The following is a 26,455-nucleotide window of genomic DNA, read 5'->3' as shown; positions in this document are numbered from 1 at the left end:
TATTTTCAGAATACTTTATTTTGTACATACATATTTGTTAGCACATGGCTGCTGCCTCAGTTCAGCCCAACCAACCAACCAGGAGTGTGTGCAGAAGGAAGGCCTGGGGAGCAGAGGGTTGGGCGCAGGGGTCACCTTGGCGGAAGGGCCTGGCTGAAGCCTCTGCTTGGAGATGCTGCTTGCCCTCAGGTGAAGGCAGCCCATTCGGGCGTCAAGGAGGAGGGCAGATCCCCACACAAGGAGGGAAAGTGGCTGTGGAAGAGAGGCGGGCGTTCTCAACGTGGCCGAAGGAAAGCCGAATGAGCTGCGCCACCCTCCTGGCCACTCCACCCAGTGTACTGTCAAGAGGGAAAGTGGGAGCCAGGTCCAGAGCAAGAAGGCAGGAAGAAACCCCTTTTCAGAAGAGAGCTAGTGGGAAATAGCAGCTCTGTGCAGGTGGAAATGCAACAAGACCGCCCCATATCCCTCCCCCCAGGTCAAGGAAGGAAGGGGCACAGACCTGGTTGAGAAAAAGGTGGCTGAAGATGTTGATTTTGGACCCCTTGCAAAGCTGGCACGAACGAGGCTCTCCCCCATATACACCCCCAGCTATGCAACTCCTAGCAAAGGTGGGACCTCCCCTCCCAGTGAAGCTGATGGCAGCGCAAGGACCCCTCTGCTCCCCAAAGTGCAACCCTTCCCACCCACCCACCCATTTGCAGGCATTTATTTGTCTGCTGAAGCTTGTGCTTCTCACCCCGGCTTCCCAGGAATCATAGAGACAGAAATTGGGAAGGAAAGAAAGGGGAAGCCTCGGCCTCTTCCCTGGACAGTGATAAAGTGCAGAGAGAATCCAGGGAAGTGAGCGAGGGAGATGGAGGGCAAAGAGGGACAGAACAAAGAAGGACAAGAGCGTGGAAGGAGGCAACAAGCGGGACTTGGAGCTGCAGAGCCTACCCCAGAGCCAGTCCCACTTCCCCCGCAGGAAAGGCCAGAAATGTATGGCGGCCCCTTGGAGGAGGAGGAGCTGAGCAAGCCACACTCCTTCACACACTCCAGGACATACCCCGAACGCGTAGCTGCCTCGGTTGGTCGCAATTGGCACCATCACACACAGCTGCCGGAGCCCCACGACCCAGTGCAGGGAGGGAGGGGCCCCATCCAAGGGCCAGCCCTTCCCAAGCGCATCGTCCACCCCTTTCGGGCAGCAGGTGGGCCAGAGGGAAACGCCCCCCCTCTGCCCAGCCCGCCCGGCCCCTGGGGCTACTGCAGGTATCTGTAAGCCTTGAAACAGTGGTTGCCAGAGTCCGCCACCACCACGTGTCCATCAGAGGTCAGGGCCAGGCCCTGCGGCCCATACAGCGGGTCCGCCGTGGTGTTGATGTAGGACAGGAAGGAGCCTGAGCTGTCGAAGACCTGGAACGAGAGGAACAGCAGCTGTAAAGGCAAAGGAGGCAGGCCAAAGGGGATCATGGCATGGCCTAAATGCATGTGTGGCACACCATGCTCACAGGGCTGCAGCCACTAGCACTGAGAAAAACCGGGGCTCTGGCAAGAAAGGTGGGTGCCTGTGTAAGGCACAGTAGCCACCGTTGGGGATCCTGTTTTCCTTGCCCCATTACAAAATGCATATGTGGAGCCAGAAAGGGGGCAGAAAGAAGAGCAAGCAAGATGGAGAATGGACTGGAAAGCAGTCCCCACATACATCTGCCTTGGTGGAGGAAGTGGGGCCATTTAGAACAGGAATGGGCAAACCTCGGCCCTCCTGGTGTTTTGGACTTTGGCATGGGACAAAGTATGCCCATGCCTGCTCAGGGGCATCGCCTTAGGAATCCAAGGCATCTGGAGGATGTGAGGTTCCCAACTGATTCACAGCAGATCAATGGAAATCGAAGCACAACAACCCATAGAGGAGCTGCTGGCGAACTGCAAGGATAAATTCAGGAGCTTCTTCATAGCACGGTCTGCCCAGAACTAGGTAGTTCCAAGGAGGATGGAAGCCTCCAGCTCTCACCTGGGAGTCCTTGTGGGCCTGGTCTGATATGGAAGCCATGGAAGCCAACTGGGGGTTAGGGGCACTGGGTGACCCTCCTATACGTCCCCCTCATTGCCCATCTTCCAACTCTGAGATTGACTTCCCCAACCAGCACAAGCAAGCTGATCCCCCAAATACCTGGATCCGGCTGTTGCCCCAGTCTGCCACAATGATGTTCCCGTTGGAGTCCACAGCCACGCCAGTCGGCGCGTTGAACTGTCCGTTGCCCTCACCATGGGATCCAAACTTGAAGAGGAACTCCCCGTCGGCACTGTACACCTGAGGAAGAAGACACAAGACACACAAAACACACATCTTGGCCGAGTTCCTGGAGACCCAGCATTTCTGTCAGGCCTCACTTGACCTCTTGGACAGTGGAGAGCTTGTCTGGCCTGGCTGGATGTCATTTGCCCAAGGCTGGGAGGCTCACTGCCCCTGCAGTTCCTGCAAAGGATTCTTAGGCTACACCTCAATGTGCAAGAAGATACTAGCATCAGGTGCCAAGAGAAGGGATGGCAACAACTATGACAAAGTGAAGAGCCAGGGAAGCAGGAAGAGAACCACAAGGAAAGCATCATCCAGGCAAGAGCTACGTAACTTAGAGGAGCTGCACTCAGATGACCGCTTGCAAGTCACCCTTGAAAAGTACAGCTGCCCTGAGCTATTGCTTCTGCGTGTTAGGCACACAAAATCTCCCCATGGCTACAAGGGGCTTTGATCCTGGAAGTCTCCTTCCAAACCCTCTCCTCTCTATCAACGGCTGCTGAAGTTGGTCTCAAGTGTCAAGACCGGTAAATGTTATTTCTACTTTATGCAGCCCTGCCATAGAAACAGCCTTATCCGCCAGGACTCTACTCTCAGAGACCTAAAGTGACCGTCCCTCAGGCACACGTCAAAGACAGTGTGACGACTACAGTGCGCGCACATGCCTTTTTTCTCTTCTAGGCCAATCAGTCTAGAATTCGAGAGCAGCCCTTTGGATTTTTCTTGTAAATAGCCCTCCTCCTCCTCCACCTCCTCCACCTCCTCCTCCAACTGGGCCCCAAAATGAGAGCCAAAGCTTCTCGTCCACTCAATTTCCAAGCTGAGGACAGGCTTTGACACACTGAATGGATCATCCAGAGTAAACTTTCCCTCAGAATCAGCCCCAAAGAGAAGGCTAGCCCAGTTTTCGTGCAGCAAGATGGAAGAAGCTCCGTCCTCACCTTCACAGAATGGTTGTGGAAGTCGGTCACCACGATCTCATTCTTGTTGTTGACGGCAACGAAGTGTGGCCCTGAGAAAACAAAAGCAAGAAGACTTATGGGCCCTTTGCATGTCACAGCTGGAGGTTGGAGGAGGAGGTCAAGAACAAAGCCATAGAAACAGTATATACCAGGCCTGGGCAAACTTAGGCCCTCCAGGTGTTTTGGACTTCAACTCCCACAATTTCTAACAGCCTACCAGCTGTTAGTAATTATGGGAGTTGAAGTCCAAACCACCTGGAAGGAGGACCCAAGTTGGCCCATGCCTGCTGTACACCAAAGGCCAGGAGTTAAAGGAAGTCTTGCTTGGAGGGTTATCAGAAGGAACTGGGCAGCTCTGGCCACTCTGAACTGAGGCCGATGGCCATGGTTTTCCTCATTGGCCATAACGTTGCACAGAAGGATCTAGCAATTCCCAGAAAGAACATTTTTAGCCAAATCTGAATGATCAAACCCGCAAAAGTCGGAACCGTAAACGTGGAAGATCCACAGTACATATGTCTTTGCAGAAAAGAATTACAGATATCCGGCAGCAGTCTTCTGCCAAGGAAGCATGCGGAAAGCCCGACCACAGAGGAACACTGACTTTGAAAGTGAGAAGAGCGGCGAAGGACCGACGTTAGTAACCACACCAGCTGCCAGAATGTTAATGGAGAAGAAGTGGAGGAACTGGCCTTCTGGCAGCAGGCCCAGGCGACAGAGCGGAAAGCAAGGCAAGAACCTTCCTGAGGATGCCCAGGGGTTCTGCCTGGAGAGTACTCACCAGCCCGGCCCTGGCAGAAGCCAAAGGCATGCATAACGAGAGGAAACCTGCCTGTGCATTACCATCGAGGGTACCTGCAAACTGGCGCTCCGAGGTGCCGCGGCTGCCAAACTTAGTCACAAGCTTCCCGTTGGACTGGAAGATGAAGACGCAGCAGGCCTTGTTGTCCACCACAATGATGTGTCCGTTGCGGTCCACCGCCACCCCCTTTGGTCCCATCAAGCGGCCAGCCCCGATCTTGGTCTAGGAGGCAAAAGGTCAGAGAAGAACCCCATGGATGTTCAGGACAGAAGGGAGAGGAGCAGGAAGGGAAAGTAGTTTGGCCTGTTGCAAACTGGTTGGAGGGAAGCTTTTCATGATTAAATATGATACAGTGATATATGGTTTGAATGAACTGTATGCAAGACGAATGAATGACACCATTCTAAAAGGAATGAGGCCTGGAAAACAACTACTGTAATCAAAAGTTGATGAACTGCTGACATTGATAAGAACTGTGACATTGATTAACTTTTGGGGAAAAACAACATGTTTACATTTCCCAAGACAACGGTTCTTTTAAGTAAGGAAGTCAACACTGTCCTTACATTACCAACATCACTTAAGGAAATATTTACAAGGTTCCTTATGTTAAGAAGGAAGTCAACACAAGGCTCCTTGAAACTCAGCACCAATCACACAGAGTCAACATCTGCCAGGAAACCGAGATGGAATCAACATGTTCCAGGATGGGAAAAATATATCAGTAATTTACAACTTTGGGACAACATCAGTGAAATATTGCTATATAACAGACCTTATGACAATCCAAAAATTGTGGCAGACCAGAGGAATCTGGCCCATTCACCATGCTCTATGGAAAGAGATTATGTATGCCTCCTTTTCTCAAGGGAAGAGGAAGAAGTGCGTTTTGGAGTCATTTTATGTTGCAGGGAGTCAATTTCTGCTGTAGAGGAAACAGAGATTCTGATCCTTGGCCTTGTTCTTAGGGAAAGGATGCATTTTGGTGTTTTAGAAGTTTCAGAAGCTTTGGTGCGTTGGCAGATTTGCAAGGAAGCAGCCTGGTCTAACAGGTGTTCTTCACGGAGGAAGAATGGAGAAATGGTGATGCATGCATAAGCATGAATGTTTACATGTTTGTGAATGCTGAGTAAAAATGTAAACTCCCCTTTGTTTGTTAGCGAATATAACTTAAGGTTGTAGAATCCAATGTAGTTTTTTAGAATCTGTATGTCTAATGTCATTCTTTGTGTAAAAGTTCTGATATATCCTCTCACACTGGAAATTGCAATAAAAAGAACCTTTGTTTAAAAAAGGATTTATTCATGGCAAGCTCGCTCCTGCCCCACCGGAGATTCCTCAGCATCCTGTCCTTGCATTCCCCATATAAGGAGGCTGTGGAGCTACCTCCCTCCTCCTTGGAGCCCTTACCTTGAACTTGCCTTCAGGGGAGAAGATGCTGACCCAGCGATTGTCATAGTCGGCAATGATGATGTCCCCATTGAGGTCCACAGTGACCCCTGTGGGGCGCTGCAGTTGTCCGGGGGAGCGGCCCCGCACCCCAAAGCGCAGACGGAACTGTCCCTCATTAGAGAAGATCTTAACACAGAAGCCGGAGAAAGAGATGTTGCATCAGAACCTGGGCCAGACAATGCAAGCACAACTAAAGGCACATGGACACACAGATGTATGGATGCTCCCTACCTGCACGCACTGGTTATTGCTGTCGGCCACTACAATGCGGCCACTGCTGGAGGTGGAAATGCCCTGCAGATTGGTGAATTCGCCCTTTTCCCGGCCCCGGGTTCCTGTGGGGAGGTGCATGTCAGTTGGAAGTGGTACAAGAAAGCTCATGCCAATTGACACTATGACCACTCCCACCACCATTCCCCCAACAATGTGTTTGCTGTGGGTCTCTGAGCAACATGTCACCCGCAAACCATAGCCTTTTACTGCACAACCTTCTAGCAATGATTGCCTGATACATAGGTGGAGCAGTGTTAAATAGCATGCATATCTATGGCGCAGGATAAAAGGGCCAGGCCTCAAGGGTATCCTCGGTGCCCCATGACAACCTCCTCCCCTCTTTGGATGCCCTCCTTGGACTGACCGACTCGGAAGATTAGCTCATCCTCGATGGGGTTCTCCTTCTTCTTGCCACTGCTGTACATGCTGGAGGGCCGGCGCACGGCCTTTTGGCGGATGTGGCCGCTGCTGGGAGACTTGACACGGCGCTTGACATCATCTGGGGAGGGCGGCACATCGGAGGCCTTGACAGCCTTGACACGGAAGGGGCTGCCCCGGATTGGCTGCCCATAGAGATGGATGGAGAGAAGGTGGTCACCTTCGTGGCGTGGTGTGTAGACCACCTCATAGGTGCCGTTCTTGTTATCAAGCACCTCGTGGTCCGTGGCAGTGCCATCAGGAGCCGCCACCTCCGCCCGCAGGCAGGCACTCCCACTGCGCACCAGCTCCCCGTCCTTGTCCTTGGTGGTGATGGTGAGGGAGGCCGCCTGGCCTACCACCGCATGGCGCAAGCCCTCCCCGGTAGCCACCGTCTTGTGGGCAATGGCGCTGGTGGTGAGCAGCACGCCCAGGTTGAGGATGGACTTGCGCACGCCCTCCGTCTCCACTACATAGTCCACCTGGGCGTTCTCGTGGGGCCGCTCGGGGAACTCGCGGCCGGCTAGCTCACTCAGCCGCTCACTCATCTGCTTCTTCACCAGCAGCACCTCCGTCTCCGAGCCGTGGTCCAGCGCCTGCTCCGTGAAGCTGCAGCTGCTGAGGATATTCTCCTGGCCCTGGCGCAGGGTGTCCAGCTGGGCCTGCAGCACCTGCAGGTCAGAGAGAGCATCATCATCATAATCATTATATTTGGGGTGCTGTTTGGTTTCCAGGTTGTATGGCCATGTTCTAGCAGCATTTTCTCGTGACGTTTCACCAGCAGGAAGATGAAGGACCTTCAGACAGAAATGGGTATTTCATTGCTGCTTCCCATTTAAGGAGGTTCCCCAAGAAGATGGAGAAGAGGCCTGCTCTGGATACAAGTTCCAGCCACTGCCTGGAGTGGAAGGGGTTGAGTCTTGATCCACGGCCAGATGGCCTGTGCCAGGAGACAAACATACAGAATCATAGAATAACAGAGTTGGAAGAGACCATGTAGGCCAGTGGTTCTCAATCTCTGGGTCCCCAGATGTTTTGGCCTTCAACTCCCAGAAATCCTAACGGCTGGCAAACTGGTTGGGCTATCTGGGAGTTGTAGGTCAAAACACCTGGGGAGAGACCCACAGGTTGAGAACCACTAATGTAGGCCATTTAGTTCAACCCTCTGCCATGTAGAAAAAGCACAGAGTACCCCTGAGAGATGGCCACCCATCTGTCCACTTTCCATAAAGACTTGGGAGACTTTGTTGTTCCAACATGCTTTTGAATAATGGTCTATCTCTCGATCATAACTGCCCTGCTCTAAAATAATGTTTTTTTTCCAGCACTTTATTCCCAGCCCCGGCCCTATTGCCCTGCATTTTGCACAAGCCTTGCCCTCCCTCTCATTCTGAATATGCCCATTTTTCCAGTACTGGTTGTGATGTTGATTGCTGTATTTTTATGATGTTTTTATTGTTTTAATTATATGGCTTGTTTGTTATATGTTTTAATTATCTAACAATTAATTCCTTGTTTTATGCTGGGCTTGATCCCCATGTAAGCCGCCCCGAGTCCCTTTTGGGAGATAGTGGCGGGTTATTAGAATAATTATTATGTCCCATGTGGTCTCTTCCAACTCTTATTATTATTATTCTATGATTCTATGAACTTGGGGAGTGGCTGCGCCTACATTTCTCCCAACATCTTGCAACAACCCAACTGTGATCTATTCGAGCTGCAAGGTATCCAGAGTGGCCTTTCTGCCAGGGCTGGCAACATTATGTGGCACCGGACATCCTGAGGAGTGAGGTTGAATGGGCCTTAAGAAGCATTGCTAATAATAAGGCAGCAGGAGATGACGAGAACCCAGCTGAGTTGTTTAAAATCTTGAAAGATGATGCTGTCAAGGTGATGCATGCCATATGCCAGCAAATATGGAAAACACAAGAATGGCCATCAGATTGGAAAAAATCAATTTATATCCCCAAACGGAAAAAAGGGAAACACCAAAGAATGCTCAAACTTCCGTATAGTGGCACTTATTTCCCATGCCAGGAAGGTAATGCTCAAGATCCTGCAAGGCAGACTCCAGCAAGACATGGAGCGAGAGTTGCCGGATGCCCAAGCTAGGTTTAGAAAAAGCAGAGTAACGAGAGACCAAATTGCCAATATCCTCTGGATAATGGAGGAAGGCAGGGAGTATTAGAAAAACATCTATTTCTGCTTTATTGACTATTCTAAAGCTTTCGACTGTGTGGATCATAATAAACTGTGGCATGTTCTTGGTAGTCTGGGGAGATCAAGTCCCCTTGTCTGTCTCCTGAGGAATCTGTATAAAGACCAAGTAGCCACAGTAAGAACAGACCACAGAACAACAGACGGGTTCAAGATTGGGAAAGGAGTGTGGACATCAGGGCTGTGTCCTCTCACCCTCCCTATTCAACTTGTACGCAGAACACATCACGTGACGTGCGGGGCTTGATGAATCCAAGGCTGGAGTTAAAATTGCTGGAAGAAACATTAACAACCATAGGTATGCAGATGATACCACTCTGATGGCTGAAGGAGCCTTATCACCAAGGTGAAAGAAGAAAGCACAAAAGCCGGGCTGCAGTTAAACATCAAGAAAACCAAGACGCTGGCAACCAGACTGATTGACAACTGGCAAATAGAGGGAGAAAACATGGTGGCAGTGACAGACTAGGAGCGAAGATCACTGCAGATGCAGACTGCAGCCAGAAAATCAGAAGACATTTCCTTCTTGGGAGGAGAGCAATGGCCAACATCAATAAAATAGTGAAGAGTAGAGACATCACACTGGCAACGAAGACCCGCAGAGTTAAAACAATGGTATTCCCCATAGTAACCTATGGATGCGAGAGCTGGACCATAAGGAAGGCTGAGCGAAGGAAGAGAGGCGCTTTTGAATTTTGGTGCTGGAGGAAAATCCTGCGAGTGCCTTGGACCGCAAGAAGGTCCAACCAGTCCATCCTCCAGGAAATAATGCCCGGCTGCTCACTGGAGGGAAGGATATGATGAGAGGCAAAGATGAAGTACTTTGGCCACACAGTGAGAAGACATGAAAGCTTGGAGAAGAGAATGATGCTGGGGAAAACGGAAGGAAAAAGGAAGAGAGGCCGACCAAGAGCAAGATGGATGGACGGTATCCTTGAAGTGACTGGCTTGACCTTGAAGAAACTGGGGGCGGCGACGGCCAACAGGGAGCTCTGGCGTGGACTGGTCCATGAGGCCACAAAGAGTCGGAAACGACTGAGTGAATGAAGAAGGACTTTTCGGAAATAGCTCCTCCCAAAGCTGAGCTCAACAGAGAGGACTGTCAAGAGTCAGATCCCTCCTTCTGGAGCACAGCTGTATTTGAACAGCAGAGGGAGCGCCCTGTGTGACAGAGGTAAGAACTGGCCAATCTCATCAAATTGTTTATAGTCAATCACTGAGGTTGGGCAACGGCCACTTGTGAGCTCTTAAGAAATCCATCGGTGGAAATGGTAAACACTTAACAATTTCATGCATCCAAGGAGGAAGACTGTGTCTGCGGAAGCCTAAGCTACCAACTTTTGTTTGCTTAGTTAGTCTCCAAGATGTCTTTCAACAATGTAATATATAGGAATTATACTAGAGAGGTTTTACTTGTTTTGGCTGCCTTCCAGCAACACCATTAATTACACAAGACTCCAGAAAAGCCAGGGATCAAGCAGTGAATGTTGCTGCCGGACCTTAATTCATATAAATATATGCCGAAGCAAACATCATGGGATGGAAGGAGCACACAAGAAGGGGAGTGATCAAGCCTACAGCTCATTAGTCATCTCAAGAGAAATGGACTCCAGGCTAACAAAGAAGAGAGGGCTTTAACTGTTTTGGACTTTGGACTCCCTCCAGATGTTTTGGACTGCAACTCCCACCATTCCTTTTCCCCCTCCACCGCTTAAGCGGCTGTGAGGAATGGTGGGAGTTGCAATCCAAAACACCTGGAGGGAGGGCCAAAGTTTGCCCATGCCTGTACCTCTTTACAGTGGGAGGAACTGTAGTTATGTGATTGTACTGAGCATGTTTAGACGCAGGACTCCATTTTGTTAGCAGTTTGCATCAGGCCTTGGTGGAGCGGCTAAAGGGGAAAAGGAAGGGGCCTGAGGCTGTTAGGAATGGTGGGACTTGAAGTCCAAAACATCTGGGGGGCCCAAGTTGGCCTATGCCTGTGCTAGAACAGAAAGCCTGGTGTTCCCCTAAAAGAGACTCAGGTGCTTCAGCGAGAGCTTCTGGGATCATCAGGCAGATAGATCACCACCTGTGAGTGAGACCCACTAAGAAGAGTAGGGAAGGGGGTCTTCTCCTCACGGCGACCTCACCTTCTGCTTGGCCCCGCAAAGGGCCTCCAGGTCGCGGACCAACAGCCCCTTCCGCTGGTGGAGGGCCTTCTCCAGCTCGGCAAAGGTGCTCCCAATCTCGGCCACGGCGTCGTTCTTGCGCTCCACCAGCTGCTGGCTGATGTCGGAGACCAGCCCGATGGCAGCGGTCAGCTGGGGCAGCCTGGGAGGGAGGGAGGGAGAGAGCGGGCAGAATTGAGAGAGAGAGCCTTGGAAGGGTGGCCTCCACAAACCAGCCCTGGGGCCACCCTCTTTGGGACTCCCACTGTTGCCTGGGGTCCTACCGGCTCTTGATAGCGTCCAGCTGCTGCCGCAGCGAGGCCTTGTGCTGCTCCACCACGTCCCGCAAGGGCACCGTCACGTGCTCACGGTGCTCAGCGGCCGTGCATTCATGGCACATGGCCGTCTCGCAGGACTCACAGTAAAACTCCATCATCTGCAGGGGAGAAGAAGAAGAAACGGGTGGAAATGGCAGAATTGTGAACAAGCTGGGCTTGTTCAGGACTCAGACTCTATTTTAGAGTAGTATGCTTAGAGGAGCAGTAGGGACAGATGTATGCTTTCAGACTCTCAGACTGTACAGACTTCAGACTTTCAGACTATAGAGACTCTGATCTCAGACCAGAGAGATACTTTGGACTTTGGACTGTTGATTACAATAAACTTAATAAAATAAGTATTATTTATACCCCGCCACCATCACCCGAAGGGACTCAGGGCGGCACACAAAGCACTCAAGGGTGGAAACACACAAAATACAAGAAGTGGAAAGACAATAACATAAAAGCAATAACAACCAGCATAAACATCATAAACTCCCTTGATTAAAATCAGTAAAAGCAACAATAGCTGCAGGTATAAGAAAACTGCAATCAATTTTAGTTTCATAAAGTGCATGGTGAAATAGTCTCTAGGTCCTCAGATACGTTCATTAAGGGGTTCTAAACATGGTCAAAGGCTTGTCAAAATAGCCACGTCTTCAGTTGTATATGGAAGACTTGGGGGGAGGGGTCTACAAGTCCTGTGTTGCCTACACAGAGAAACTACTTCAGATCTACTTGTCACTGGATTGATAGGCAAAGTACCTGTATGCTGAATACATGCGGACGGGCACTGACCTTGCCTTCGTGGTTGGGGCAGGAGAGCGGCTTCCCCGGCACGGCGCTGACCGAGTCCAGCATGGCGGCGGCGGTGTCCTCGTGGCTGGCGCTGTCGGGCTGGCGCTGGAGCACCTCCATGAGGTTGGTGATGAAGAAGTTGTTCTGGAGGGCGGCCACCCCCTTCTCCGGGAGGATGGAGGTCTGGCGGCAGACGGGGCAGGAGAGGGTCAGGCTCTGGGGCGGGATATAGTTCTGGAGGCACCTGGGGGGCAGAGCAGGCAGACCAGACAAGACAAGAGGGGGGGTCAGGCGGCCTAGAGCCCATTGCGGGGGGAGCAGGGCGGGTGGGGGGCACTAGCGCAGAGGCGGGGCAGAGATGAAGCAGGGGGGCAAAGGGGAGGGAGGCAGCCTTGGGAACGAGAGAAAGCATGAGTGGGGACGGGAGAGCGAGGGGAAGGGGAGACAGACACGATGGTGAGATGGCCCCAGGCCAGAGAGCAATGGGGGGGGGGGCAGGTGGGCGCTCCCCAGGGCAGTTTGGCCCCTGACCGACCTCCGCCTGGCATCTCCTCCCGCTGCCATGAGATGACACCTGGCCGTCCTTCTGAGACCCCCGTCTGCAGAAGAGATCTACAGGCTTATCTGCACCCCTGTAGCCCTGTACATTTCAACAAAGGTTAACTCAATTTACAATATAGTTCAATATATTATAGAATACTAATAGTATAATATGCTGATAGTGTATTTTTTATATGTGTGTGTGTGTGTGTGTGTGTGTGTGTGTGTGTGTATATATATATATATATATATATATATATATATATATATATAGTGTGGTATAATAATATAGTACAATACAATAACTTGTAATAATCGGCAGATTGTATATTATATATTACATGGAATATTACTAATGTTGCAGTATTGTGGTATAGTACAATATAATAATATAGAACGTGAATATTGTGCTGTGCTAATAATATATATTATGTATACATATAATACAATAAGACTAATAATCAGTGTAATAATATATAATAATGATATTGTATAATATTGTATATAATACTAATAGTATAACATACTGATAAGTGTATTATATATATTGTGGTATAATAATGTACTACCATATAATAATATGTAGTAATATGCTAATTGTATATTATATATTACATGTAATGTTACTAATAATGTTGCAGTATAGTGGTAAAGTACAATAATATAGAACACTAATATTGGGCTATGCTAATAATATATATATACATATAATATTGATAGTAATATAATGTAATACAATGTAAGACTAATAATAATAATATTGTAATATAATAATACTAATGTATCAAATATCATACTACTGATCATATATAATAATGCATATAATGTCTTATTTATTTATTACATCATTTCTACCCCGCCCTTCTCACCCATCAGGGGACTCAGGGCGGCTTATTATGGCATATTTGTATGTTTGAAGTTGGAATGTTTTTGAGTCTCCGTACGGAGAGATAAAGTGGGATGTAAAGCTGCCGAGGACAACGGGGCAGGGTATGCAGTGTCCCTTGGGCCACCTCCTCCTCGCCCCAAGGCCAGCCTCCCCTTTGACCCTCAGCCGCAGAGCGACCCCCAGCCCACCCCTTACAAAGCCAGGCAGCCTCCCAAAGTGCCAAGAGGCACAGGTGAATACAGCACCTGTCCAGGCAACCGAGCGGGCGTGTCCGGCACCTCTCCCAGCCAGAGAACACAATGCAAGGCGGCTTCTCTCCCGGCCCCTGAGTCATCCTCACTTGCAGCCTCTGCGCAGCTGCCAACTGCTTCTGGCCTCCGGTGAGGTCAGTGCTTTGGCTGCCGCTGAGGCGGGTGCTGCCCTGGGGGACCGCAAGGTTGCACGGACAGCCCAGCAATGATGGTGCCGGCCCAATGTCCATGCCAGCGGCCAGGGAAAGCAAAGGGCAGCAGGGAAGGAGATGCGCCAAGACAGCCTCCCCGGGGGACCTGCCCCTTGGTATTACCAAGAGGGCAGGTTGGACCGTGGGGCTTGTCAGAAATATTAAAAATTAACTAGGCATTTTAATTACAAAAATGTGAGTCAAACACTGAAAAGGTTAAATGGATGCAATGACTCAGCAAAAGCTGCAGTTCTATATCAGTGTTAGTCAGCCTCAGAGTGAAGTAGGCTGCAATGTGAGAGAATGCCTCAGTGTTAGTCAGCCTCAGAGTGAGAGAGGTCTCACTGTGAGGTAGGCCTCAGTGTGAAAGAATGCCTCGGTGTTAACAGCTTCAATGTGAGAGAGGTCTCACTGTGAGAGAATGCCTCAGTGTTAAGTCAGCCTCACAGTGAGGAAGGTCTCACTGTGTAGTAGGTCTCAGTGTGAGAGAAGGCCCAGTGAGAAAAGCCTCAGTGTTAGTAGGCCCCAGGGTGAGAAAGCCTGGTGTGAGAAGCTTCAGTGAGAGAAGCCCCAGGTTGAAGGCCTTATGTGTAAGGCTACTATGTGTAATATAACACTACAGTTATATTAAAATGCCACGTTGCTACCATTTTGGAGCACGTGGGATTTGTCTTTAAGGAAGGATACGTGGAACTCCCCGCAAGAGATGTCTAGTGCCAGGGAGCCATAGGGTCATCAAACCACAACAATAGTAATAAAGACGTTATGTCTTACCTGCCTCTCCTCATGCCTTGAGGTGGGTCACAACATAGTTAAAACCACATCCATAATCTAAACCAGTGGTCGCCAAACTAAGACCCCCCCCCCAAGGCCATTTCCTTTGCCTCGGCCCTAAATATTAGACTGAGTCTGAAACGACTTGAAGGCCCAACAATAACAATAACAACAATATTAATTAACTTGACTCTCTCATCAGCCAACAGCAGGACCAAGCTTCCAATTGAAATACTGGTATGTTTATGTTGGTTGCAACCCCAGTATACATCAGGCATGTGTAAATTTCAGCCCTCCAGGTGTTTTGGACTGCAACTCCCACCATTCTTATTTATTTATTTATTTATTTATTTATTTATTTATTTATTTATTTATTTATTTACAGTAATTATATTCCACCCTTCTCACCCCGAAGGGGGCTCAGGGCGGATCACATTACACATATAAGGCAAACATTCAATGCCTTTAACATAGAACAAAGACAAACACGGGGCTCCGAGCTGGCCTCGAACTCATGACCTCTTGGTCAGAGTGATTTGTTGCACTGGCTGCAGCTGGTTGCTCAACAGCCTGCGCCACAGCCCGGGCCCCTTCTTAACAGCCTCAGGCCCCTTCCTTTTCTCCCTCAGCAGCGCTACCAAGGTCTGATGCAAACTGCTAACAAAATGGAGTCCTGCATCTGAACATGCTCAGTACAATCACATGACTACAGCTCCTCCCATAGTAAAGAGGTACAGGCATGGGCAAACTTTGGCCCTCCCTCCAGGTGTTTTGGACTGCAACTCCCACCATTCCTCACAGCCTCAGGCCCTAGCGGCGGAGGGGGAAAAGGAAGGGGTCTGAGGCTGTGAGGAATGATGGGAGTTGCAGTCCAAAACACCCGGAGGAAGGGCCCAAGTTTGCCCATGAGCCACCGAGCCTTGAGAAAGTTGGTTGTAACCTGCCCTTTGTCCTAAGGGTTGGCTGCCTTCCCAACCAGCAAAATCTATGCAGCTTAAGCATTTTAATCCTCTGGTGCTGAGGTTTCCCCAGCCTCAGGGGTTTTGTGCTGCCTCCTGAAATTTAAGCCAATTTAGAATATTTTTTGGTGCTGGCTGCGCACTTCACTTGGGAAAGGCTTCCATGCTCTTACCAGGAAAACAAAGACCAAGGGATAGAACGTGGTCGCAATTCCATCCCTTCTAGTCCCCCAGCTCGCTCACACACTGTGGCCATTGATCTCGACTGCATTCATACAGAATTCCAAAGTCTACGCAGAGAAAACAATGCACAATGAGAAATGTTTCTGCAAGTAACTGAAGGCCTCCAGGTCACAGCCCTGAAAGCAGAAGTGCGCAGGCTCCACAATATAATCATAATAATATACCAGCGGCAACGGAGCGTCCACACCCTCTAAGAAAGCCTGATCCATTTCACCTGTGTGTGTGAGTGACATGCTTGGGATGAATGAATGAATGAATGAGAGCTCTCTCTTGATGTGATTCTGATGTGATGAAAAGTGTTGAAACCAAATTTGGTCTCTGAAGTGTTTCATTGATCTAATATACAGTAGAGTCTCGGTTATCCGATATAACCGGGCGGGCACAATGTCGGAAAAGTGAAACTGTTGGATAAGAGGGAGGAATAGGCCTCTTCTCGCTCGCTCACTCACCGGGTCCTGGTTCTGCCGCTGCTGTTGCCTTTGCAGCCTACCCTCCCTCCCTCCCTCACTCACTCACCGAGGAGGAGGGAGAGGGAAAAAGAAGGCAGGTGAGTGAGTGAGTGAGAGAGGGAGGACAGGCTGCAAAGGAGCCTGGAAGAGGCGGCCAGGCTCCTGCTTCTATCACTGCTGTCACCTTTGCAGCCTACCCTCCCTCCTTTCTCTCACTCACTGGCTGGGTCTTAGCAAGGAGGAGGGAGAGGGAAAAAGGAGGCAGGTGAGTGAGTGAGTGAGTGAGAGAGGGAGGGAGGAAGGCTGTAAAGGAGCCTGGAAGAGGCAGCCAGGCTCCTGCTTCTACCACCGCTGTCGCCTTTGCAGCCTGCCCTGATTCCCTCTCTTACTCACTGAGGAGGGAGAGGGAAAAAGAAGGTAGGTGAGTGAGTGAGTGGGTGAGTGAGAGAGGGAGGAAGGGCAGGCTGCAAAGGAGCCTGGAAGAGGCAGCCAGGCTCCTGCTTCTACCACTGCTGTCACCATTGTAGCCTGCCTTCCTCCCTCTTTCACTCACTCCCGTACTCTTTTTCTCCCTCCCTCCTCCTCGCTAAGACCCGTCAGATAATACGGAGTGTCGGATGAGCGGAAGTTGGATAACCGGGACTCTACTGTACATCACTCTTCCCTGAACGCTCTGCATCAAAAGAACAGGAACCCATTGGTTTCATAACAGGGAGACAATCCCCAACACACCCATGCACCCAGGAAGGCAGGCGGATGGCTAGACCAGGGGTCCACAAACTAAGGCCCGTGTGCCGGTTGCAGGCCCGCCGTGGTCATTTACCTGGCCACTATCCTAAACTTTAGACTTAGGGTTGACCGAAGTCTGAATCGACTTGAAGGCACACAACAACAAGCCTAATTATGGACTATTTCACCATAGTCTGGCCCCCCGACAGTCAGAATAGTTTTAAGAGTCCACTTTAAAAGTTTGAGGACCCCTGGGCTAGACAGACGGACAGAACACCCCTCATGGCCCCCTTCAGCAGCCGGATGGATGAGGGTCCCGCCGCTCTCTCTCTCTCTGTCTCTCACCTCTCGCAGAAGGTGTGGAGGCAGGGCAGCACCTTGGGGTTGTGGTAGCGGTCCAGGCAGATGCTGCACACCAGGAACTGCTTGTCGATCTGCCGCACCACAGGGCTGGCGCTGGACTCCCGCTTCGCCATGGCTGCGGACGGGGAGGACTGGAGGGCGGCCGGGCTGCAGGAAAGGAAAGGAGGAGGCGGCCTCAGGCCTGGCAGAGAGAGAGAGAGAGAGAGAGAGAGAAGAGGGGTTAGCATCACATGGCCGCAAGAGAGAGACCCCTCCTCGGCCACTCCCGTAGCCCTCCTGGCCATCTCTCCCGGGGGGACGAGACCACAAGGAATGCCCAGCCCAGTCCCCTTCCACCATAAAGGGACACCCACTAAAAGCACCCCCAGCAATCTCCTGCTGGAGAGATAAAGCGGGGTAGAAATAAATATAATAATAATACATTCTAATACTAATAGTAGTATACATGAGTCCTCTTGTGGAGAGAGAAAGCAGGGTATAAATTAATAATAATAATAATAATAATAATAATAATAATAATAATAATATGTTGTTGAAGGCCTTCATGGCCGGAATCACTGGGTTGCTGTGGGTTTTCCAGGCTGTCTGGCCATGTTCCAGAAGCATTCTCTCCTGACGTTTCACCCACATCTATGGCAGGCATCCTCAGAGGTTGTGAGGCATGGAGAAACTAGGCAAGGAAGGTTTATATAATAATAATAATAATAATAATAATAATAATAATAAACAACTTTATTTTTATATCCCGCCCCATCTCCCCGAAGGGACTCGGGGCAGCTCACAACAGGGACAAGCCCAAAACAACACAACATATTTGACAAAAACTTAAAACATTCCAACGATACACAAAATAAAATAATGGACAATACATTAAAATCCAACCAGATAAAATCAGAGTAATTAAAAGCAAACCAGTGGGGACAGGTTTCATAAAGTGCTGTATCATGGACCCTCATCCATATCTGTGGAAAGTCCAGAGTGTGAGAAGAGTTCTTTGTCAGTTGGAAGCCAGCGTGAATGTTGCAGTTAACCACCTTAATTAATTAGAACTGGAAAGGTTCTTCTCTTGCCTGGGGGGCATCCTTTGTTCAGAGTCATTAGCCGTCCTTGGGTCTCCTCTGTCCTCAGTGTTGCTTCCCATCTACTGTTCTGATTTTTGAGTTTTTTAATATTGGTAGCCAGATTTTGTTCATTTTCATGGTTTCCTCCTTTCTGTTTCAAGTTGTCCACATGCTTGTGGATTTCAATGGCTTCTCTGTGCAATCTGACATGATAGTTGTTGGAGTGGTCAAGCATTTCTGTGTTCTCAAATAATATACTGTGTCCAGGTCAACTGTGTCAACCAGAGAAATCAGTCATAGCAGAACACTTGATGAACCAACCCAGACACAGTATATTATTTGTGAGTCAGGGTACTCTTGTTTCCATAGCTGATGCATCCTTTTTTGGTAGGTTCAGAGTTGTAATAGCATTTCGTAACTGTGTGGTTTTCTGGCATTGTGTATTTCTGCCTCTTCCGTGACTGTTCATTTGGATTTTGATTCTGTAGCCCACTTGTTGATGGATGTCCAGAATCAGCAGCATCCACCGCGGTCCTTTTTATCCTGGACGACGACCGAGCCAGTATAGACTTCGTTTGGGTTTGATTCTCCATAATGTTAATGGGTTCGGTGCTCTTAGTTCTGCTCCTCAGCTGAGGCCTCTCTGGCTTGGTTGGACCTGCCGGTAGTTACACTACCGCCAGCACAGCCCTCAGTCCTCATTGGAGTGGTTAAGCCCCCCCCCCCCCCACCACCACCACCACGTCACAGCAACCCAGTGATTCCAGCCATGAAAGCCTTTTACAACACAAAATAATAATAATCCAGTGGGAAAAGGCTCCTGCAGACCACCAGTGGAATGTGAGCCTGCAATGCAAGTCTGCAGCAGCTATAAGGGCCGATGCCATTGCAGGCTGCATCCAAAGGTTATCTTCCCCTATGAGCCCACGAGAACCTTAAGATCATCTGGAGAGGCCCTGCTCTCAGTCCCACCCGCCTCTCAGGCACGGCTGGTGGGAACGAGAGACAGGGCCTTCTCGGTGGTGGCTCCCCGGCTGTGGAACTCCCTCCCCAGTGACATTCGGCAGGCTCCATCCCTTTTGGGGTTCAGAAAAAAAAAACTGAAGACCTGGCTATGTAGGCAGGCATTTGATGAATAAGCATGTGTTGGCTTCGACCCGGTCTGAATTGCGGCTCTTGTATAAGGTCTGGTGGATGAATGGCATAAGCACGTTGCATTGTTTTAAACTTTGTATATGGCATTTTATGACTGTTTAAACTGTTTTAACGTTTTAGTTCATTGTATATCAGTGTAATGGCATCAATTGCCACTTGTAAGCTGCCCTGAGTCCCCTCGGGTGAGAAGGGCGGGGGATAAATAATTGAAATAAATAAATAAATAAATAAATAAAGGAGGAAAGTATGGATATGGATGGAAATAATGATGATGACGATGGTGAAAGTCTGAAGGCTACAAGGCTATAAGGTTCCGTATGGATATGGAGGGAAATAATCATAATAGTGCCCTCCCTTTGCCATTGGAGATTAAAGTGGGGAATGAAGGCAGCAAAAGGAGGCCACGGGGGTCTTTTTTGGGATGGAGGAGGCGGGGCCAACCCCCCCCCCCCTTGTCAAGGCCCCGCCCTCTTCTATTTATTTACAAACATGCATAAATACAGAGGGGTCGGGCAGGGGTCAGCCTTCCCTGGGGGAGACCGGAAGCAGAGGAGAGGGGTGCATCCATTCCTGGCCTTGATTTGGGGGGCGGGGTGGGGTGAGGCTTCTAGGCTTTAAGGTATTATATATCATATCATATCATATCATATTATATTATATGTTGCAGTTTCTCAAGTCACTCCTGACACTAAAAAATGTTATGATTATATGATTATATTATTATTAATATTATATTATATTATTATTACAGTGTGTTGTCGACGGCTTTCATGGCCGGAATCATTGGGTTGCTGTGCATTTTCCGGGCTGTATGCCCATGGTCTAGAACAGGGGTCCTCAAACTTTTTAAGTGGAGGGCCAATTCACAGTCCCTCAGACTCTTGGGCGGCCGGACTATGACGAAATAGTCCCAAATTAGGAGTGTTGTTGTGTGCCTTCAGGTCGTTTCAGACTTAGGTCAACCCTAAGTCTAAAGTTTAGGATGGGGGGGGGCAGGTCAATGACCTTGGAGGGCCTTAGTTTGGGGACCCCTGATCTAGATGATCTCATAAGACCATAGGTAAGGAAAGGGACCCTCAAAGACCATCTAGATGATCTCATAAGGCCATCAGAAGACCATAGATAAGGAAAGGGACTTTCAAAGACCATCTAGATGGTTTCATAAGACCATAGAGAAGGATAGGGCACCCCAAAGGCCATCTAGACAATCTCATAAAACCATAGGTAAAGAAAGGAACCCTCAAAGGCCATCTAGAAGGTCTGATAGGACAATAGGTAAGGGAAGTGACCTCCAAAAGCCATCTAGATGGTCTCATAAGGCCGTAGCTAAGCAAAGAGACCTTCAAAGGCCATCTAGACGATCTCATAAGACCACAGGGAAGCAAAAATACCTCCAAAGACCAGGTAGACTTAGGTCAACCCTAAGTCTAAAGTTTAGGATGGGGGGGGGCAGGTCAATGACCTTGGAGGGCCTTAGTTTGGGGACCCCTGATCTAGATGATCTCATAAGACCATAGGTAAGGAAAGGGACCCTCAAAGACCATCTAGATGATCTCATAAGGCCATCAGAAGACCATAGATAAGGAAAGGGACTTTCAAAGACCATCTAGATGGTTTCATAAGACCATAGAGAAGGATAGGGCACCCCAAAGGCCATCTAGACAATCTCATAAAACCATAGGTAAAGAAAGGAACCCTCAAAGGCCATCTAGAAGGTCTGATAGGACAATAGGTAAGGAAAATGACCTCCAAAAGCCATCTAGATGGTCTCATAAGGCCGTAGCTAAGCAAAGAGACCTTCAAAGGCCATCTAGACGATCTCATAAGACCACAGGGAAGCAAAAATACCTCCAAAGACCAGGTAGACTTAGGTCAACCCTAAGTCTAAAGTTTAGGACAGGGGCCAGGTAAATGAACTTGGAGGGCCGCATCCGGCCCCCGGGCCTTAGTTTGGGGACCCCTGGTCTAGAAGCATTCCCTCCTGATGTTTCGCCCACATTTCCAGCAAGCATCCTCAGAGGTTGGAAGGCATATTGGAAAGTATTTCAGACAAGAGAAGCCATTGAAATCCCCAAGAAGCATGTGGACCATTTCAACAGAAAGGAGGAAGCCATGGAAATGAACCAAATCTGGCTACCAGTATTAAAAAAATTCTAAAATCAGGACAGTAAATAAAGACGCACACTCAGAAAACAGGGGAATTCCAGACAGGAAACAATCAGGGCCAGCTAACATCTCCCAACAAAGGATTCCCGCAGGCAGGGAGTAGCCAGACCTTGAAGCTGCAAGACTATTCAATGCTAATCAAGCTGACCGATGGCAACATTCTTTCTCCCACCCTGGGCATCATTCCACAGGGAAATATATAAACCCCCCTTGCCCAGTTGCCTTTGACAACACTATGGAGAAAGGGGCTGAGATGACAGTGCCGGGTGTCACCCTGGACTCCACAAGTCTCCAGTCCCCAATGAGTAGCTAGACTGGGAAAACAGGATTAGCACGAGGAAACCATGGACATAAACACAATCTGGCTCCCAGTATTAAAGAATGCTTCTGGAACGTGGCCACACTGCCCGAAAAACTCACAGCAACCCAACACCATCATCATCATTATCATCTTTTTGAGGCCTTCCCCCCCTCCTTAAATGGCACATCTTGGCCTTTATTTCGGGGGTGGGTGGGGTAAGGCTTCTAGGCCTTGCAATGGGGGGTAGTATTATATTATAGATTGTATCATATATATAATAAAAAATATTATCATATATCATAAATATATATACAGTAGAGTCTCACTTATCCAACATAAACGGGCCGGCAGAATGTTGGATAAGCGAATATGTTGGATAATAAGGAGGGATTGAGGAAAAGCCTATTAAACATCAAATTAGGTTATGATTTTACAAATTAAGCACCAAAACATCATGTTACACAACAAATTTGACAGAAAAAGTAGTTCAATGCGCAGTAATGCTATGTTGTAATTCCTGTATTTACGAATTTAGCACCAAAATATCACGATGTATCGAAAACATTGACTACAAAAATGCGTTGGATAATCCAGAACGTTGGATAAGCGAGTGCTGGATAAGTGAGACTCTACTGTATACAATACTATCATAAATATATTATTATATTATATATTATGCATTATATTTTATATTATATAATAAATAATATTTATATCATAAGTATATATATATAATAATATATTATTATATCATAAATGTATTATTATATTTTATTATATATTATGCATTATATTGTTATATTATATTATAAATAATTATTATATTATATATCATATCATATTATACTATTATGGGCAGCCTGCAGGCCTGGGCCAACTTGGGCCCTCCCTCCAGGTGTTTTTGGACTACAGCTCCCACAATTCCCCCTGGGAGATGGTGGCAGGATACAAATAAAGTTTTATTATTTATTATATCAAATATATTATTATATTATAGATAAATTATGTATGTGTGTGTGTGTGTGTGTGTGTGGATATAGATATAGATATAGATATAGATATAGATATATAGATATAGATATAGATATAGATATAGATATATAGATATAGATATAGATATAGATATATATATATATATATATATATATATATATATATATATATATATATATATATAAAACAGTATGAGTCCCCTCAGGTGAGAAGGGTGGGATATAAATGTTGGAAATAAATATAACATTTTTCTATTCTATTCTAAATAATAATAATATATTATTATTATATTATTATTGGCACCATGCAGGCCTGGGCCAACTTGGGCCCTCCCTCTAGATGCTTTTGGACTACAGCTCCCACAATTCCCTCTGGGAGATGGCGGAGGGATATAAATAAAGTGTTATTATTTATTATCATTTGTTATATTATATCATAAATATATTATTATATTTTATCATAGATAAAATACATTATTATATTATATTATAAACAATATATATTATATTTTATATAAATAATATATATCATACTATTATTGTATTCTATTATATTTATAAATAATATTTTATATTTTCTATAAGTAATATATATTATACTATCATTGTATTATATAGAAATAATATATATTATATTATTATTGTATTCTATTATATTATAAATAATATTGTATATTATATTTTCTATAAATAATATATATTACACTATCATTGTATTATATATAAATAATATATATCATACTATTATTGTATTATATTATAAATATTATATTTCATATGAATAATATATATTATACTATCATTGTATTATATAGAAATAATATATATTATATTATTATTGTATTCTATATTATAGATATAGAAATATTGTATATTATATTTTCTATAAATAATATATATTACACTATCATTGTATTATATATAAATAATATATATCATACTATTATTGTATTATATTATAAATATTATATTTCATATGAATAATATATATCACACTATTATTGTATTATATTATATATCTATATATATAAAAGAGTGATGGCATCACGGCAGCGGACAAAACAACAAAAGTAAACACCCCACAACCTCGAAAATTGACATCACAACCCCTCACCCATGCCTCTAGGTTGATACAACAAAAAGAAAAGAAAAATAAAGTCCTAATTACAGGGAGAGGAATAATAGTTTTTATCCAATTGCTGCCAGTTACAAGGCTAAGCACCGCCCACTTGGTCTCCTAGCAACCCACTCAGCCCAGTGTTAATAAAATAATGATAAAAAATAAATACAAATAATACAATAAAAAATTATAAAAAACACTAAAATAATTAATACAATAAAATACTATAACAAAATGACTAAAAATAATACAACAAAATAATAAAATATAATAAATAAAAAAGATTAGTGACAGTAAAATTAATTTAAAAAAAATACAAATAACGTCAAATAAAAATTCCACAACAGGTTTTAACCGATACCACCACCACTTTGCCACAGCAACGCGTGGCCGGGCACAGCTAGTAAATAATATATATTACACTGTCATTGTATTATATATAAATAATATATATCATACTATTATTGTATTATATTATAAATATTTTATTTCGTATTAATAATATATATCACACTATTATTGTATTATATTATATATAAATAATATATATTACACTGTCATTGTATTATATATAAATAATATATATCATACTATTATTGTATTATATTATAAATATTATATTTTATATGAATAATATATATCACACTATTATTGTATTATATTATATATAAATAATATATATTACATTGTCATTGTATTATATATAAATAATATATATCACACTATTATTGTATTATATTATAAATATTATATTTCATATGAATAATATATATCATACTATTATTGTATTATATTATAAATAATATAATTGTATTATATTATAAATATTATATTTCACATGAATAATATATATCGTACTATTATTGTATTATATTATAAATATTATATTTCATATGAATAATATATATCACACTATTATTGTATTATATTATAAATATTATATTTCACATGAATAATATATATCATACTATTATTGTATTATATTATAAATATTATATTTCATATGAATAATATATATCATACTATTATTGTATTATATTATAAATAATATAATTGTATTATATTATAAATATTATATTTCATATGTATAATATATATCATACTATTATTGTATTATATTATAAATATTATATTTCACATGAATTATATATATCATACTATTATTGTATTATATTATAAATATTATATTTCACATGAATAATATATATCATACTATTATTGTATTATATTATAAATATTCTATTTCATGTGAATAATATATATCATACTATTATTGTATTATATTATAAATAATATTATATTATATATAAATAATATATATTACACTGTCATTGTATTATATATAAATAATATATATCATACTATTATTGTATTATATTATAAATATATTTCATATGAATAATATATATCACACTATTATTGTATTATATTATATATAAATAATATATATTACACTTTCATTGTATTATATATAAATAATATATATCATACTATTATTGTATATTATAAATATTATATTTCATATGAATAATATATATCATACTATTATTGTATTATATTATAAATAATATAATTGTATTATATTATAAATATTATATTTCACATGAATAATATATATCATACTATTATTGTATTATATTATAAATATTATATTTCATATGAATAATATATATCATACTATTATTGTATTATATTATAAATATTATATTTCACGTGAATAATATATATCATACTATTATTGTATTATATTATAAATATTATATTTCACATGAATAATATATATCATACTATTATTGTATTATATTATAAATATTATATTTCATATGAATAATATATATCATACTATTATTGTATTATATTATAAATAATATTATATTATATATAAATAATATATATTACACTGTCATTGTATTATATATAAATAATATATATCATACTATTATTGTATTATATTATAAATATATTTCATATGAATAATATATATCACACTATTATTGTATTATATTATATATAAATAATATATATTACACTATCATTGTATTATATATAAATAATACTATACTATTATTGCATTATATTATAAATAATGATATATTATATTAATTATATTCTGATTGGCAGCCTGCAGGCCTGGGCCAACCTGGGCCCTCCCTCCAGGGGGTTTGGACTACAGCTCCCACCATTCCTAACAGCCTGCCGGCTGTTAGGAATGGTGGGAGCTGTAGTCCAAACCCCCTGGAGGGAGGGCCCAAGTTGGCCCAGGCCTGCGAGGCATCTTGCCTGTCTTCCTGGACTCACCTTCACCCGGTGGGTCTTCCTCTCATGCATGCCAGTCCCCTGCGTGCACCCCCTCCCCTTAATTGCATTGTATTAATTGCATTCCCATCCAGGGGAGTGGGCGCAATCTCTTCCTTCCTTCCTTCCTGCTGCTGCTGCTGCTGCCTCTGCCTGTGCCGCCGCCTTTGGAGCGAACCACTCCAGCCTCAAGGGGCGGCGAGGATGGAACAGTCCATCACCCGGGATAGGTATGTATAAGGATATAAGAAAGGGGCGCCTGTCTCTCTGCTGCCTCCTCTGTCAATCAATCCACCCCTCCCAGGCTG

The 26,455-nt window shown here is 44.8% G+C and overlaps 1 protein-coding gene across 2 annotated transcripts; it reads right to left on the bottom strand.

Annotated features, from left to right (window-relative positions):
* trim3 (tripartite motif containing 3) lies at positions 1 to 26,455 on the bottom strand. 2 transcript variants are annotated; one of them, XM_062974355.1, is made up of 12 exons: positions 26,151 to 26,455; positions 17,040 to 17,238; positions 11,670 to 11,913; positions 10,836 to 10,987; positions 10,534 to 10,714; positions 6,132 to 6,855; positions 5,726 to 5,829; positions 5,453 to 5,620; positions 4,084 to 4,264; positions 3,220 to 3,290; positions 2,153 to 2,293; positions 1 to 1,395 (listed from the first exon to the last, which is right to left on the bottom strand). In XM_062974355.1, exons 2-12 carry the CDS (start codon positions 17,168 to 17,170, stop codon positions 1,243 to 1,245), a joined length of 2,250 nt encoding a protein of 749 aa, XP_062830425.1. In that variant the 5' UTR covers positions 17,171 to 17,238; positions 26,151 to 26,455; the 3' UTR covers positions 1 to 1,242. The 2 variants fall into 2 exon arrangements, with proteins under 2 accessions (XP_062830425.1, XP_062830426.1); XM_062974356.1 differs by having other exon boundaries at positions 4,096 to 4,264; positions 26,151 to 26,453.

The sequence above is a fragment of the Anolis carolinensis genome, chromosome 3 (genome assembly GCF_035594765.1).
Source record: "Anolis carolinensis isolate JA03-04 chromosome 3, rAnoCar3.1.pri, whole genome shotgun sequence".
Lineage (NCBI taxonomy): Eukaryota > Metazoa > Chordata > Lepidosauria > Squamata > Dactyloidae > Anolis > Anolis carolinensis.
The sequence above is the reverse complement of the archived record's forward strand: the minus strand, read 5'-3'. Positions and strand labels throughout refer to the sequence as shown.

Coding starts and splice junctions, on each gene's coding strand:
- trim3 (XM_062974355.1), bottom strand. CDS start 17,170: ATGGCGAAGCGGGAGTCCAGCGCCAGCCCTGTGGTGCGGCAGATCGAC. Junction 10,715..10,835: donor CTGGACGCTATCAAGAGCCG/GTAGGACCCCAG, acceptor CCTCCCTCCCAG/GCTGCCCCAGCTGACCGCTG. Junction 5,830..6,131: donor TGAGCTAATCTTCCGAGTCG/GTCAGTCCAAGG, acceptor ACCTCCCCACAG/GAACCCGGGGCCGGGAAAAG.